The sequence below is a fragment of the Nilaparvata lugens genome, chromosome 3, assembly GCF_014356525.2.
Source record: "Nilaparvata lugens isolate BPH chromosome 3, ASM1435652v1, whole genome shotgun sequence".
NCBI lineage: Eukaryota > Metazoa > Arthropoda > Insecta > Hemiptera > Delphacidae > Nilaparvata > Nilaparvata lugens.
The window spans coordinates 8,125,424-8,142,340 of record NC_052506.1 but is presented as its reverse complement, the minus strand read 5'-3'; the positions used below and the strand labels follow the sequence as shown (position 1 = coordinate 8,142,340).

Genomic DNA, 16,917 nt, shown 5'->3' with positions numbered 1-16,917 from the left:
ATTTCTTTATTGACATAAGACATTTAACAAAATGTATGGTCAATCGTCATATATACAGCGTGATTCAAAAAGATTAACACAACTTTGAAAATCTGTATTTAATCAAGGAAACATAATAGAAACTTGGGTTATGAATCAAAATGAAGAGTATTTAAATAAGTTTTCCCCACTAGAAAACAAGTTCACAAATGCTCAATGTGACCCCCTCCAGACACTCGAGTGATATCAATATGATACTCGAACTCGTTCCACACCCTCAGTAGCATATCAGACGTAACAGTTTGTATAGCTGCTGTTATTTCTTGTTTGAGCTCCTCAATGTTAGCTGGTAGAGGAGGTCGATACACCTTATCTTTAACGTACCCCCATAGAAAAAATCTCAGGGAGTGAGGTCAGGGCTTCTTGGAGGCCAGTGATGAAGTGCTCTGTCTCGAGCTGCTTGGCTCGAAAGATATCACTCGAGTATCTGGAGGGGGTCACATTGAACATTTGTGAACTTGTTTTCTAGTGGGGAAAAACTTATTTTAATACTCTTCATTTTGATTTACAACCCAAATTTCTATTATGTTTCCTTGATTAAATACAGATTTTCTAAGTTGTGGTACTCTTTTCGAATCACGGTGTATATTATACAAAATTTCAAGCATAAAAACAATACAATTCCACAATATGAAGTAATTTACAAAACCATTTTCACAATTCATACATACGAAAATCAATTTCATAAAAGTCAGCCACTGTATAAATGCATTCTCGCTGTAGGATAAATTAAAAGTTATTTAAAAGCACATACAAGAAAGGTTTCTAATAGATAGTGGCAAGAAATTGTATAATTTTACTCCTATAAACATCCAGCTTTTTTGAGATCGTGAATACCTGAAGTATTCAGTTCTTATGTTATTTCTGTGCCTCGTGTTATGATTATGGACTTCAGTGCTAGTAGCCAACTCCCCTGTATATAGAGAAGCAGGCTCATCACATTGACGGACGGCAGAGTCAACAGTTTTAGCTTTTTGAAAAGAGGCCTACAATGAGATATTTGGTTTTCATTCATTATGATGACCACCTGTTCAAATACTGTCTTGCTCCAGCATGCTACATGACAGAACCTTTTATTTCCAATTACAAAACTGTTAAAACAGTGGATTATTCAAACATTGGCATATAGCATAACCTGACACGAACAAACGAAGAAAGATGAATGTTTCATTTAGAGATGCCGTCACAGTCGTGGGCTTGAATCCCGCCAAGTACTTGGATTTCAGATTATGTCATTTTTGTCATCTCATCATCCAGTCAAAACATATTATTATAAAAACCTTGAAAAATACTGCAATATGATGAAAAGTCTATTCCATACCATCACTAGACATCACATAGATATATTTCAGAAAAATAAATTAATTCAATCAATCCTATAATTTGCATTCATCCTCACTTGGTATTTTTTCTTATACTGTACCTGGCTCCCTGTGGGTTGGGGGAGCTTTGAGTCGATCATAGTACTCAAGAATGTGTTGAAAACGAGAATTCACCCACAGTATCCATGCTTGTCGTAGGAGGCGACTAAAATGGACCTCAAGGCAACTTCAGAAGTTGCCTTGCCTTCAAACCCACGGGATCTGCCCCATCAGGGCCGGTTCGGAGGGGCAAAAAGAAAAACCCAAGAGACCAGAGATGGGTGAAACTCCAGGCACAAATGTAGGTGAAGAGGCTAAGTCGAGGGTGGCCACGTGCCCTAGAAGCAATTTGGTGACCCCTCCTTCAGCGGAAGGACCTACAAAGAAGCCAGGAGTGGAACTCACGTTGGTCACGAGTTTGTGGGTGGAGAGACCAAAACTCACCACTGCTCAGAGAAGGCCATTCAGGCAAAACCTCTTGGGAGAGGTGAGGCTTCTGACCCTGCAGAGTTTCGGAGGGGCAAAAATAAAAACCCAAGAGACCAGAGATGGGTGAAACTCCAGGCACAAATGTGGGTCAAGAGGCTGACTCGAGGGTGGCCAGGCGCCGGGCGCCCTATAGGCAGTTTTACGTCTCCTCTCTCAGCGGAAGGACCTACAAAAAAATACCAGGAGTGGAACTCACGTAGGTCACAAGTTTGTGGGTGGAGTGACCAAACCTCACCACTGCTCAAAGAAGGACGGCCATTTAGGCAAAACTTCTTGGGAGAGGTGAGGCTTCTGACCCTGCAAAGTTTCGGAGGGGCAAAAAGAGAAACCCCAAGAGACCAGAGATGGGTGAAACTCCAGGCACAAATGTGGGTCAAGAGGCTGAGTCAAGGGTGGCCGGGCGCCCTAGAGGCAACTTGGCCACCCCCTCTTCAGCGGTAGGACATTCAAAGTAGGCGAGGAGTGGAACTCACGTAGGTCACGAGGACAAATCAGTCTGAAGAGACTGCCAAGCATATCACACTGGATTGCAACAAGCAACCGGGTGGTGAATGGGGTGTTAGTATAGGGAAAAACTCCATACTGGTTCTTGTAAAGAACACAGGTATTTCCCTAACTAACATACTACTTGGGAACACAATAAGCTTCGGTTGACGTGTGGGGTTCTTTGAGACTTTGGATCCTTGAATCCGCCCCTTCAAAAACAATGAACAATATACTGTTCCTACTGTTTTCACCCAGTTAGGTATCTAATTTCATTCGACTCCCTCCAACGGACCGGACCATTCATTACCTTTGTGTGCTGAATTGTATTCATTCGAGAATTTTACGATAATCTCATTCTAATCTATTTGTCTGTTTATCTCTGAAGATACAACTCCTCTAAATATCATTCATGATTTTAGAAATAGCTTCCCGGTGGATAAGAACCCACCTTGAGCTGTAGTCCACTCATCTCTCATAATCGTTTGTCTCATTGTCCGAAAATTTTGAGCCCCCTAGTTTATTGTCCTTACCTAGTGACCTTGCCAATATAAATTTGATGTTGGCTTCCCTACTCTGTAGGCAATTTTTCTTTTGTTTCAACTTTTTGCTCCTTGTCATCAACGAGATTTTTTATTACTTTCAATATGTTGCCAATGTGATTGTCATTGCTAAGCTTATAGCTTATTGCTAGCTTTGACGTGTCATGTACTGCGGGATCGTTGCTCCGTTAATACAGTTTAATAATTGTGACGGACAAGAAAAGTAAAGTAATTGCAAATCATTTGATGAGTTTGATAGTTTTCAATGTATGGCAAGCAATAAATATTCTTGTTAAAAAAAATATTTGAGGTAATTTTTTCATAGTGTATCTTGAATCTTAGATATCTTTTGGGCTCATTTTGCGGGGGGGGGGGTGTTGCAACTTCAAAACCTCCACCCCTCTTCGCTACGTCAGTTATTAGAATATCTTCTACCATGGAACATTACTATTATCATAGAGAAACAATAGCATAAGTAGATATCCCATGGTATAGGGCGTTTATGTCGCAACTTTTACTGTTATCTCAAGCCGATAGTCCATGTAATTCTTTTCCGTGAAGCTGTGTGACGCTGGTAGTCTCTCATATTGTGCCGTTCATACACTCTCACCCCAACAAAACAGTAAAATTTGACAATAATCAACAGTAATCGGCTTAAGATAACAGTAAAAGTTGCGACATAAACGCCCTATACCATGGGATATCTACTTACGCTATTGTTTCTCTATGCTGTTATGGTGAAAAGGGTCAAAGCATGTATAATGGATGGCATTTTGAGCATATTCTTCATGCCTTTTTTGTAATGTGTGCTTCTTGTATGATATTTTCGGAAAAAATTATGATTAGAGCCGTTTGCACAGTCAAAGCTTAAACTCGATTTAATCAGCTGGTGGCTTAAACTCAAAATGAAACACATTATTACAAACTAGACTTGATACGGTTTAATCCAGTTTAAAATGAAATTTAGTTTAAACTGTCACTGTGCAAACGACCCTTAGTGTGATTCACTAAATCCACTAAAATTAGATTCACTAAATTGCAGCCAATGAATTTCCGAGCTCGTTCGAGTCGATAGTGCGCAAAATCCTGCGACTGCTGTTCCACGTGCTGGCGCACCTCTACCACTGTCACTTCCGCGAGGTGGTGCTACTCAACCTTCACCAGCACCTCAACTGCGTGTTCGCGCACCTCACACTCTTCAACCACCGCTTCGAGCTGATCGAGGCGCGCGAGACCGAAATACTCACCGACCTCGTTGTCGCACTCAAGATACTCGAGACTGAACCGCAGCCACCAGCCGCAGCCGCAGACGGCAGCCAAGTGGTCGCCACCACGACGCTGGTCGCTGCAGCCGAGCAGACGTCGCTTCTCGTCGCCGCCTCCCAACCGCCGGCTGTGGCTGAGGTCATCGCACAAATCAGTCACTAGCTGCTAACATGTCGCTGCTTCTGTTGCCTGCCTGCCTCAATCTGCTGCCGCCTGCAAGTACTACTGCCTTCATTTTTATCTTATTGTTACAGCTTCAATCCTATTATTGCATATGATTACTATGATCCTAGATTTTATTAGAAATTGCCGTGAACCAACTGCTGGAAATATTATTACTGTATTTCAAATATCCAATGAAATCTGTATTTAATTTAATCATTTAATCATCCAAAATCACACAACTTACAGAAAATTACCACAGGCTTATAAGCCCAAAACGGTTCCAATTCTAATTTAGTCCAAATGTAGCTAGGTTATGTGTCACTTAACATTCATAAATTACACACTTAATTCACAATCCAAAACACACAAAAATCATTTTTAAATTAAAAAAATACTTCTAAATTAAATTAAATCAATCACAATTAATTAGCTTTAGCAGTAGCAGAAGTCCTTAGTTCTATTTATATAGCTTTCATTGGATATTTGAAGTAATTCTCACCCATTATTACAGTTTCAATCCTATTATTAAAGTATAACCTTTTTCCCCATCAGATTTTTGGTTCCCCATCCATCCCTCTATGTAACTTTTGATGATTTATTTTCTTATAGAATCACTAGTCCCTTTCTATCTCTTTCAAAACGTCTGCACAGTGAAAGCTTATACTGGATTTAATCAGGTGCTGGTGGATTAAACTCGAAATGAACCACAAAAAAGGGTACTAGTGGTTCTATGAAAAAAGATAAAAATTTAGAAAAGCTGCGTTTACACCAAAGTTATTAACAAAATGTTAATAATTCAATCTTTATAGATTCTATTAGATTTAACATATCTTATCATACACATGATGAACATATGTGTTTGTCAAGTTCCGTTCAATCCAATTGAATCTATAAGGATTAAGTTATTAACATTTTGTTAATAACTTCGGTGTAAACCCAGCTTAAGAATTTTAATCTCCATTTCAATGTAATTCTGAATGCTCTATCCATTCCTCTGCCATTATAATCTTTCAATATTCATCCAACTGATGTTGGATGCTCAATCCATACTTCTGTCAATATTATAATTTGATATGATTCTTGAGCACACAGGGACTGGACTAGTAGTGGCTACTATCTCTGCTAAGGGAAAGTGGACTTGGAAATGTCCGGAACTCAAATGCTCATGGCATTTTTGATTCTGTGTTTCCCCAGCTAGTGGACGCTCAGTTGAGGCTACTATTTTCCCTGTATGAAGACTTCTTCAGCATGACGTCACACTAGGCCGTACACGATACAATTGGGGACAAAAAATACACTGCGCTTTGGTGCGTTTGGTGTCACATGGTCGTCTCACCTATTCCAATGCTAAAGCCTTCCCACTAGGCTCCAATGCTAAAGCCTTCCCACAAGGTTGGAGCGGTCAATTTATCAGCGTTTAAAAAAACGACTCTAACGATCAGACAAGCTCTGTTTATAGGAAGCAAACCAATGAACCATCAAGGTTTATAGGAAGCGAACCAATCAGAATCAATCTAGTTTACGGCCCCCGGTATTCTAACATAAGAAAAATATAACTAAACTAACTAAATATACTCAATACCCCACATTTCAGAGCAATTCAGAAGCTAGTAAGCCTACATTATTTCCTGTATTTAATGACTTTTGCAAGTTCTAATAAATCCTGAATCTAAGTTCTTTTCAGAAGGCATGTGACATTTATGTGCAATGCATACTCCAGCGAGACAATAAGCTCATCCTGAATAAACTAATTATTTGTTCCTCTGAAATAATGGTGATCTATCAATAGGTTGGCCGTTGTCAGCCCATTTCAACCTATTAATGTTATAGTTGAAATTTATCGAAACATTACCTCCACTCGTTTTTTACTTGACCCTGTCAAATAACAAACGAAAACTGCAATTTTAACCTATGACTGAGATAACATTTTTATCATTGATATTTTCCGAAGTACTTCCACGGCAGTCGCGCTCTTTTTCTGTTATATCTTGAACAAAATGACGTAGGTTCTCAATGTTATGGGATACTGATAAAATATTCATTAAATATGTTTCCTCAAGTTATAATGTAAGTTACTATTATCAAACAAATTTTATCATAGACCAAACGATTTTATTTACTAAACAATATTAATATTTGAGTTGTCTTATAGCTTACAATGGTTTTAAGGCTGTGCAAAGGCTAAAAATTAACTTTCTACTGGTGATATTTTTTAAAGTTTTTCGATTTGTATATCATCAAGCTATCAAAATTAATAAGTTTTCTTAGGAAAACATTTTTTTCCCGATCATTACTTTTTGAGATATGAGCGCCTAACGTTTCATTTTTTGGGACAGAACATTTCAAATTCGGTAAGATATAAGTCCATGAGATTTAGAGGATAGATTCTTTATGGTAGTGTTGATCTAGTAAAACAAAAAGTTTCTAAAAATATCAATCTTTGAGAAAGTTATTCGATTTACTAAAAATTACCAAAAATATTTGGTCATTTTTGGTAAATCGAATAACTTTTTAAAAAATTGATATTTTTAGAAACTTTTTGTTTTACTAGATCAACAATACCATAAAGAATCTATCCTCTAAATCTCATGGACTTATATCTTACCGAATTTGAAATGTTCTGTCCCAAAAAATTAAACTTTAGGCGCTCATATCTCAAAAAGTAATGATCGGAAAAAAATGTTTTCCTAAGAAAACTTTTTAATTTTGATAGCTTGAATGATATTCAAATCGAAAAACTTTGAAAAATATCACCAGTAGAAAGTTAATTTTTAGCCTTTGCACAGCCTTAAGAAAGGTTTGAGGTCGAGGCCCCATACCTTTTTTAAACATAATCGAATTGATTATGGTCGGGATAAATATAACAAAACACCATGACTTTGTACTAATTATAACTGATGTTCAAATAATGTTGTAATGAATCTTGGTTGTTGTCTACACTTTTTTGGTATAATATTGATGATTATTCAAAAATCGAAACTCGAAAGATTCAAATTGCTATTAGTTTTTCATGATTAATTCCTTTTGTTCCAATGCATAGATTTGATAACTAAATCTGTTTTTTTAATAATGAATAATGTATTTAATCAGTTACTATCGAATGTGTCCGAGCCACTAGTAGCCAAATAATTTGAAACCACCTCATTTTGTTCATCGATGTTAATTAAATTACCTTTTATCCTAATTAATTCAGTAAAAAACCATTATGTGCAAGTACTTACTCTTATGTACTTATATAGGGTGATCAATGAAATAAGGAGTGCCTGAATCTTTTGGCGGAGACTAAATGTTATAATATAGATATAAACTGTTAACTATAATTATAATTGAATGTTATTTATATTATAGAGAATTAATATAATTACTGTATGATGAAAAGTATATTATTGTAATTATATAAGATTAGTTATTTAAACAACTCAGCTTTTTGTGTGAAGCTGTATATTGACATTTTTCACATGAGCCTTCTATATTCATCACTTTCATCCATAATTTGCATTGTAATTAGTTCACCAAATTGATAGCTTGAGACGAATTGATGCTTGATAATATATGACTGTTGCTGAAAAGTATTTATTGATGTTGTAGAGAACAATCACTCTGTAGAACTCTTTAAGTAACATTCACTTGACTTTTAATTTGCGGTTGAAAAACATAGTTTCGTTTATCCACAAATATCGACACTTCTTCACTTCATATTTGATATGTAATCAGTAATTTCCCTCATGCTTAATCGTGAATAAATCCTTGTTATATTACTTTTCAAATCAATTATTGTTCTAGGATTTTTGAAAATTCTCTAACATGATCAGTATTTGAAATTCTGTCCCTGACACTAGAAACTTCATAGATACATTGTTATATAGTTGGGTTTTCGTTCATAAGAGAATAGCGCTGTATAGAAATGTTAACTTTCAAATTACTAGTATAGTGAGTTCCACGTTATAATGACAGTATTGTATTAACTTTGATGTTGCTATCCTCGTCTATCATTCGACAAAGCAGGTAGAACTATCCTTTTCTAGCTTCGCAACAATGCCAAATCTGTTTTTGACAATGTAGAAATGTAATTAATTAAAGCAGGTAAAAGGCAACGCTGTTGTTCTATCTTTATCCACTGCCATTATAACGTGGACCTCACTATATGCCTATTCTCAAGCCTCCAGATCTTGAGCTTATCGTTTTCAAAAGTGAAAAATAATATTTAAATATATTGTACCGTAATCATCAATTCATATTCTAAAGTTTGAATTTGAGTTCTTCATGTAATAATTTTTGATCAACATTTATAATTCCAACATCTCATGATATAAATTTACAGATATTTATAATACCTAAATAACTTACAAAATTATCTAAGAAGTTTAGCAATAAGAAGTTTCCACAAGTGCTTCATACATGTCATTTCTATGGACATTTACAGACAATTGAATCATTAGAGAGATGGAAATTAATGTAATGTATTCCAAGGTCTATAGACTGTTGAAAATTAAAAATTTACTGTAAACTTCAGTTGATCCAGTAAATAGTTGGATGTGTAGATTGGAAAATAATCTAACTGGTAAATGATTGTACTGTTCTCAATTATCTGAAGTGTTTTGGAGATGAATTGAAAGCTCATTGCCCACCAATGCTATTAAAAGTAAATAATTAGGATTATTGTTAGGGAGACGTGAAGACCCACACCTGAGTGTCTGTTTCCTCAAGTTGGCTTTTGAGTTACCGACTACGAAAGTCTCGTGACGAGCCTCCAATTCTATAAGTGTCTTCCAATCACTAAACCTACCATAGAAGCAAATACTTCAATCAGTTTTATCATTTCTTATAAGTAGAGTATTACGCTAAAGTAATGTTTACAATGAGACTCATGTTTTAATCTTGAAGTGAAACATTTATTTGTTGAGCGTCCTCAATAGTTGTTCAATCTAAAGTTAAAAAAACACTTCATTCACATGGACTACTTTTTAAATTAATAAAACAATATGAAAAATCCTAAAGCACCCTTTATTTTTAAACTATTAAAAATGTTAAACTATTTTGAAGTTTTTTTAAAAATAAAGGGTGCTTTAAGATTTTTCATATTATTTTATTAAACTAAAGTTACTATAGACTTTCAGTAGAATATGCTTAAACATATTACATTATTGAATCATTCATTTGCAGTAACTTTTTGTTTGTATTTCAATTCACGTAGAGTCTCTGTTGTAGAATGTTTATGATTTCTGATAATAGTAGTTATTCAGCGATACATAGTTTCGATAAGCTACCGTCAATATTCAATCTGTTTATCAGATTGCTTGGGTTGCACTTGTCTATTTTGATGTAGGAAATAAAGTTGATAAAAGTTGATTGAGATTATGTTCTTAAGCTGAATAAAATAGAAAAAAAATGTCAGTTTTTAGTCAGCTTACTCAGTGATGCTATTTTTCTTTTACTTAACAAAATGCCTTCACTAAATCTAATACTTATAAATCAAGTGCATGGATTACTGAGTGAGTGTGTATGATGTCTTTCGGATTATTAAAAATCACATGTTTTATGAACTAAGGAGTTAAATTATTGTACATAAACTTACTTGAAATTGTAGTATCCACCTTTATAATGTATATTGTTACTATGCGAGTTTTAAATGATTGTTTTGTGATTTTAATGGTTGTCATTTTAGCTTTTTTGTTTTATTTAGATATCTTAGACATTCCATTTTGCATGTGATTCTCCTTAATTGAAGTTTTTACTCTGTTCTCTAGTTGGAACTTTATGAAGAAGATGCCACAAACCATGAATAACAATAAACTCTTCACAAAAATTCCCTACCAATATATAATTTACGAATTTGTTAGTAAAGCTTGTATAAACGTATTTCCAACTCACATATCAAAAGTCCGGTTCTCTTTTTTTTAACATGATAATAAACAGTATTTTCAATTGTATTAAATCTGTTTGAATGTACTTAGCATAAACTTTTTGGAGTAAAAATAATCCATCCCTTGGTGCTATAGAAATTGTAATATAATTTGGGAATAGTAGGACTATGTTAATATGTATAGTAGTACTTAAAATACTGTACTATTTCAAAATTCACGTATTCATTCAAAATTTTATTGATGAAAAAGTTTTCAAAATTAATTCATTTGATTCTGAATTATTTGCTGTTAACTATCATAATTCTTGACAACGTACACAATACTAAGGATATCGTTTATTATTCTAGATGTATTTCTTCCTTCATTTACAATGGATTTGTTGATGTATTTTCCAGTCTTATAGAATTTCTCATTCTAAAGAAATTGAAACGTCTTGTTTATGCTTACTACTACATTGATGATAAACATCTACATACTTTCAAAAGAAATCTTGCAGATCTTATCATTCACAATGTCAACCTTTTCCGTCATACTGTATTCACATATTATTCTGAAAAACTATCTTACTATCCTGTTGTAGGATAGTGTTGGTAATATTCTAAGGTTTTGTCAAGCCAATTACGTTTTATGACCAGAATAATCACAATTCATGAATATTACAATTTCAAGAATTTTACACTTCAAGACATGATCGTTTTGCAATAATTGTTTTAATATGTTTTCATATTTGCTTGCTATTAATGAGCTTTAATCTATTTTCTGTATTATCATTTTAGTAATTTAGTATTTCCAAAGTGCTACATCTATGCGAAAATACAATTACATTCAAATTAGAGTTTCGTCTTAATTCAAATTTAATTCAGATTCTATATTGTCGAAATTAGAGCATCGTCTTGATTGCCTAGAAGCTTTAGAAGTCCCACAATATTTAGAATTAAGAAGCTTTATTAAAATATTGAACTAACCGTAATTATTTAGATACTTGTTTCCAATTGGGATGAGTCCCATTCTATTTCTGAATGAGAAAATAGATTGTAGTCAATTAAAAAACTTAGGCACTAGAATCAATCTTTCGAAAATTGTGCGACTGTGAAAAATTTGAAATATTTTTTCTAGTGTGTACTGAATAGTGATTGTGTGAGTGAGTAACTGAGTGTAAAAAATGATTGTGCTTGATTATGGATTAGGACTTTCTGCTTGATTATTATTTTTCTTGTTATTCTATAAGTGTGACGTGATCAGAACGATCGTTTACGATTATTGTTTTAAATCGATATGAAATCTAGTCAGAATATTTAGGTCTATCTTACGTTCTCATTGTCTAAATTTGTATAGAATTGTGTTTCAAGATTAGAATGAAGTGATTCTTGTTAGTTTAAACTAGTTGCTTAAAACACGAAAATATCCTGTCTGGAAATAATTATGAATTATATTCCACTCTATAATAATAGTGTATCTTACACCTGTCTACTGCAAGAAAACTATATAGCAAACTATTCAAAATATCATAGTTTTCGTTCATGAACGTTGATGTAGGCTACCTACTTTGGTGCAGAACTAACTTACTCACTAGGTATCAGAAATCAACTCTTAAGCCGGGTCCATACTAAACAAATGTTAGACAAGCATGTTTGTTGAAACAGTTTGGGCAAATTTTATTATGTTTGACAAACAATGTTTGCCTGTGGCCAGTGTGGACGCGTCACCAAACAAAATATTTGTAAGTGGGAAGAACAGTTATAATGTTTTACAGAAACACTGAAAAAGTTTGGAAAAATAGTAATTTTTTGTTTGACAAACAATGATTGTCCAAACTTTTTAAAATGTTTGTCCTGAGCTCCTCAACAAACATGTATGTCGAACATTTGTTCAGTGTGGATACGACTTAACTTTGCCAACTGTTTTAGTATTTAAACATTTAAATATTATTTTCTGACCTGAGTCAACTATTCTAATAAGTATAATTTTCTATGTATCACATAGTGCCCATTACTTTATCTTCGTTTGTGTTTCTGAACCTTTACTTATAAAGTGCATGCTTTATTTGTGCTTATTTCTTTCGCGTTTATCAGTTATAACCAAATTGAGTTGTAAGGAAGACTAATCTAATAAATCATTAACCTCAGCAACTGAGAAATGGATGTAGAAACTAGTAGTATCAAAAAGCGTTTATTTTTGTCGTTATTCTGTATATACACTATTCTTCCATGATATAAGTTGAAGTGACTTCTACAATATAACTCGTGATGAAAGGATAATAATTGTTTAGTACTGCACCTGAACTAAACTTCATAAATTTGCACAAATAAATTATTATCATTGTTGAAAAACTTTTTTGTGTATAACTTTAGGCATATTTCGAGAAATTATAAATATATGATTGTATCTGAATTACTTTCAATAACTCTGTAATCAAATTCGAATCTGCGATTCGCCAATAATTGGTGTCTTATAAGATAGCTAGATGCTGTCAATAGAAATCATATTACAATTTCACTAAATCTATTATTATCGAGCATTGTGTGTGTTCAGCCTGCATGCTGTCGGTATTTACCATCTTGCAATTCGTGCTGATCTGCTACAAAAATATATGTGGAGTTGAATAATTCAATGGAGATGATTTGAAAATTTGAAGATTATCTAATCACCTTCTGTAAACAATTTTTGTATGATTGTTCTATCAATACAATGTGGAAATTCAATCAAATTATAACTTCACAAGATTGAGTGCCGGTTGCACAACAGCCGATTAAATCTTAACCGTGATTAATTTCACTAGAACCAATAAGAGAAGGCCTTTTTGAAAAAACGGCTTCTCTGATTGGTTCTCGTGGAATTAATCAGGGTTAAAATTTAACCGGATGTTGTGCAATCGGCACTTATACTATTAAAAGGTGTTTCTAACTGATAAGTTTCAGTAGTTTTGATGGCTTTTATTATTAACACGGTAACTTTCACACTCATAAAATCACAAACAATTTTTACCAAAGAAAAATTGATAAAAACTGTGAATGGTTTGATGAACCATTCACTAGCCTCATTATGTAAATATATTGTATGAAAAATGATTGTAATTTTTTTATAATCGATGGATTGTATAGAATATTGGTCACTTCAAATTATGAAAAATTGTAAATAGATTCATACAATGTCGCACATTGTTGAATGTTACGTTGTGAGTATGCGGACTGTATGATGTATGTGGTATGTGCTCTGCACCTTTAATTGTTATTGTGATCTTAGTTTCATAAGGATTAGTGAGGTTTTTGGTCTTAGTTTCAAACGTGATATACTATACTAATCTAACATTTGATTATAAAATACATTTTCCCTCTTTTCGAATAACTACTGCAATCAAAATTCCAGTGCTTAAAAAATTTTCAGATGCAATATTTTCGTTTTCGACGCTGTCAAAATAGTTTTATTGTGTGGTTAGCGAACGAAAAAGTAGATTCTCCTCAGAAATAAGCTGTTTTACGAGGAGAATTGAGTATGTAAATTCTTTTTTTACGCGCAGTTGTAGAAAATAGTTATTTGTGCAACTAGTGCGCAAAGTGACAGTTTGCTGCACCGAAAGAAACGTTTACGCCCGAGCCGTAGGCGAGGGCGGAATGGTTTCTTGAGTGCAGCAGAGGAACTTTGCGCACGTATTTCACATTAAATTTTTCCTACAGTTACCATTGAATATGAAAAGTGGGTAATTATGGGTAAAATTGCCTGAAATGCATCAAATGTTTCTCTGTGTAATTTTATTATTGATAAAAACCTTAATCCTAAAATCCTAAAGTCCTCGTTGTCGTTGGTTATAATATATAATGAAAATAATAATTAGCGCGTTGTGCTTGGTTGCACCTCTGCTCACTATAGCAGCCACAGCAGTCACTGTTACCAACTTAATTTTGATTTTGCTGCACTGTTGCTCCATATAACCTACTAAGTATTTTGCGTTGCCATGTTGCAAATCTGGAGTGCAGAAAAATTTTTCCCGCACTAGAGCGGAAAAGTGATTCTTTGCGTTCTGTAATCAGTGCAGCAATGGCCACTTTTCAACGTAACTGTAGGAAAAGAAAATTTTGCACTTTTTACAGTATATACAGAGCATGAAATTATCATAATCACGAAAATAATTAAAAAGATAACTTGAAATCACAATCATATCCTAAAGAACATTACAAAAAATCATTATCAAGGAAAATAATCCCAAAGGTTACAAAAACTAGATTAGGAAATTTAATAAGTTTTGGTCAATAGCCTGTTTTTTTGTTTTCCGGTCGTTGTTATTGTTTGTGTTAACCTAAAGGTGCGTACAGATATACGCGCCGCGAACATGAGCAATTCACTTTTTATCAGCTGACTATATCTGTATTTTTACAGAAACGGTAAGATACAGATATAAAATGTTTGGCATCAGCTGATTAAAAGTGAATTGCTCATGTTCGCGGCGCGTATACCTGTACGCACCTTAATAAATGAATAAAACCTGTTTGGGCAGAAATTCGAGTTTAGATTGAAAATACTGAGGGAGATTCTATTGAATTTTTGAAACAAGCTAAATTTATTGTAAGTTCAAACGTCAGTTTATACGCTTAGTGTCGGTTGCACATAAGTCGGTTAAGTTTTAATCGTGATTAATTCCACGAGAGCCAATCAGAGAAGCTGTCTTATCAAAAAGGCATTCTCTGATTGGTTCTCGTGGAATTAATCATGGTTAAAATTTAACCGGCTTTTGTGCAACCGACACTAAGCGTATAAACTGACGTTTTGAACTTACAATTTTAGCTTGTTTCAAATTAGTCTTTAGCCTTATTATTTCAATGCAATTTCCCTTTTCGTCCATCATAATTGTTTCACAATATCTTTCAGTGAAGATCTAAATGTCTTATTCAGTTTTTGAAATCCTTATTTATTCGTGACTAGAAAATAAATCTGATTATAATTTACTGATTTATTGATAATGCTGGACAGCCTGTTTTGGAAAATAAACCTACAATATTTAAAGAGACTTGAGATGTTCATTAATCACTCTACAAACCTTCAAGACTCTGAAAATAAGAAATAGATATTTTGATTATATCCTAGAAGATTCAATATTAAGATTGACCGTTGATTCCATATGTTTTGGTTTATCTAATATGTTTTAATTCAATGTTGAAAAATTATTCTCTCTCTCTCTCTCTCTCTCTCTCTCTCTCTCTCTCTCTCTCTCTCTCTCTCTCTCTCTCTCTCTCTCTCTAAACGGTTGTGTGGCAGAGAGGACGCCGAGATACGCCTTAATAAAGGCATATAATCAATCAATCAATCTCCAATGGCGCTACAGCCCAAATCGGGCTCTGGCCACAACCAAAATACGCCTCCATCCATCTCTATCTAACGCCGCTCTCTTCCATCCCCTTAATTGTAACATTTCATTAGCATCCTTCTGCACTCTATCCTCCCATCGCTCCCTTGGTCTCCCCACAGGTCGTCTTCCTCCAGGCTGACCAACTAACACTTTCCTTGGCAGTTGGCACTCGTGTTTCAGGCATTCTTTGCACATGCCCTGCCCATCGGAGGCGCATCAATTTTATGTGGGCCGATAATTGGGGCTCTGCATAAAGCTCTTTCAATTCAGAATTCGTACGTATGCGCCATTGTCCATCCTCGCAAACCGGTCTATAGATTCTTCTCAGGATTTTTCTCTCAAACACATATGAGGATTTTTCTCTCAAACACATCTTAGGATTTTTCTCTCAAACACATCTCAGGATTTTTCTCTCAAACACATCTCAGGATTTTTCTCTCAAACACATCCAAGATACCCGCTGTTCTGGCTGTGATAGTCCAAGCTTCACTACCGTAGCAAACCACCACTCTTATTATACTCATATAGAGCTTTATTTTACATATCCGGTGTACATTTCTATTCTTGAATATGTTCAGTAATTTGAAAAATTATTCTGGCAACCTTAAATTTAGCTCTTCTTGCACTGGAATTTTGATTTCTAATTTCTGTTGATAATATTTTTTGTTCTGTTGATAGACTGTTAGATGACAACTTGTAGTTGTTCAGTAATTTCATCCTCAGTAATGTTCAGTAATTTGAAAAATTATTCTGGGAACCTTAAATTTCTCTCTTCTTGCACTGGAATTTTGATTTCTAATTTCTGTTGATAATATTTTTTGTTCTGTTGATAGACTGTTAGATGACAACTTGTAGTTTAAATTCACTGTACAAAGAAAATTATTTTCCGTCGAAACTTTGTTACCGTATCACACTACTACTGTAATATTAATTGAAGATATCATCGGGATGTAGATTCTACTTTGTAGTCATTGATTTAGGTTTAATGTTGAACAACATTTGTATACAGATGGCTCTTTTCTTAGTCAATGCCTTTTTAATGGAAACCACCTACGAATTCTTTTTGAACTGTAATACAATTTGAGGACGATATGTGAGCTGAACTATTTGATTGATTACTAGCATTTTAAAGTTACTGAAATTGATTAGTTATAGTGAACTTGAAAAGGCCTGTCTGTAAACAAATGTAGACTGCAGATAAATGTATAGTTGTGATAGAAAATATTTCATCAGTTGCCACAATTAACTCACTCTAATTTTTGCGGTTGAGATGAAATATTTATTTTCTGTAGTATTATACAAATAAAAATTAATAATTGTGGCTACTAAGTAATTATTAGTGTGTTAATAAATTTATTTGTTAGTAA

At 34.1% G+C, this 16,917-nt stretch overlaps 1 protein-coding gene across 1 annotated transcript in view; it reads left to right on the top strand.

Annotated features, from left to right (window-relative positions):
- The window catches only part of LOC111059560 (MOB kinase activator-like 2), an 84,554-nt gene extending 67,637 nt beyond the window's left edge, over positions 1–16,917 (top strand). The window contains 3 exon segments of the mRNA XM_039425316.1: positions 3,957–4,203; positions 4,205–4,399; positions 10,093–16,917. Of these exon segments, the coding sequence (XP_039281250.1) occupies positions 3,957–4,203; positions 4,205–4,349 (392 nt within the window). The 3' untranslated portion in view covers positions 4,350–4,399; positions 10,093–16,917.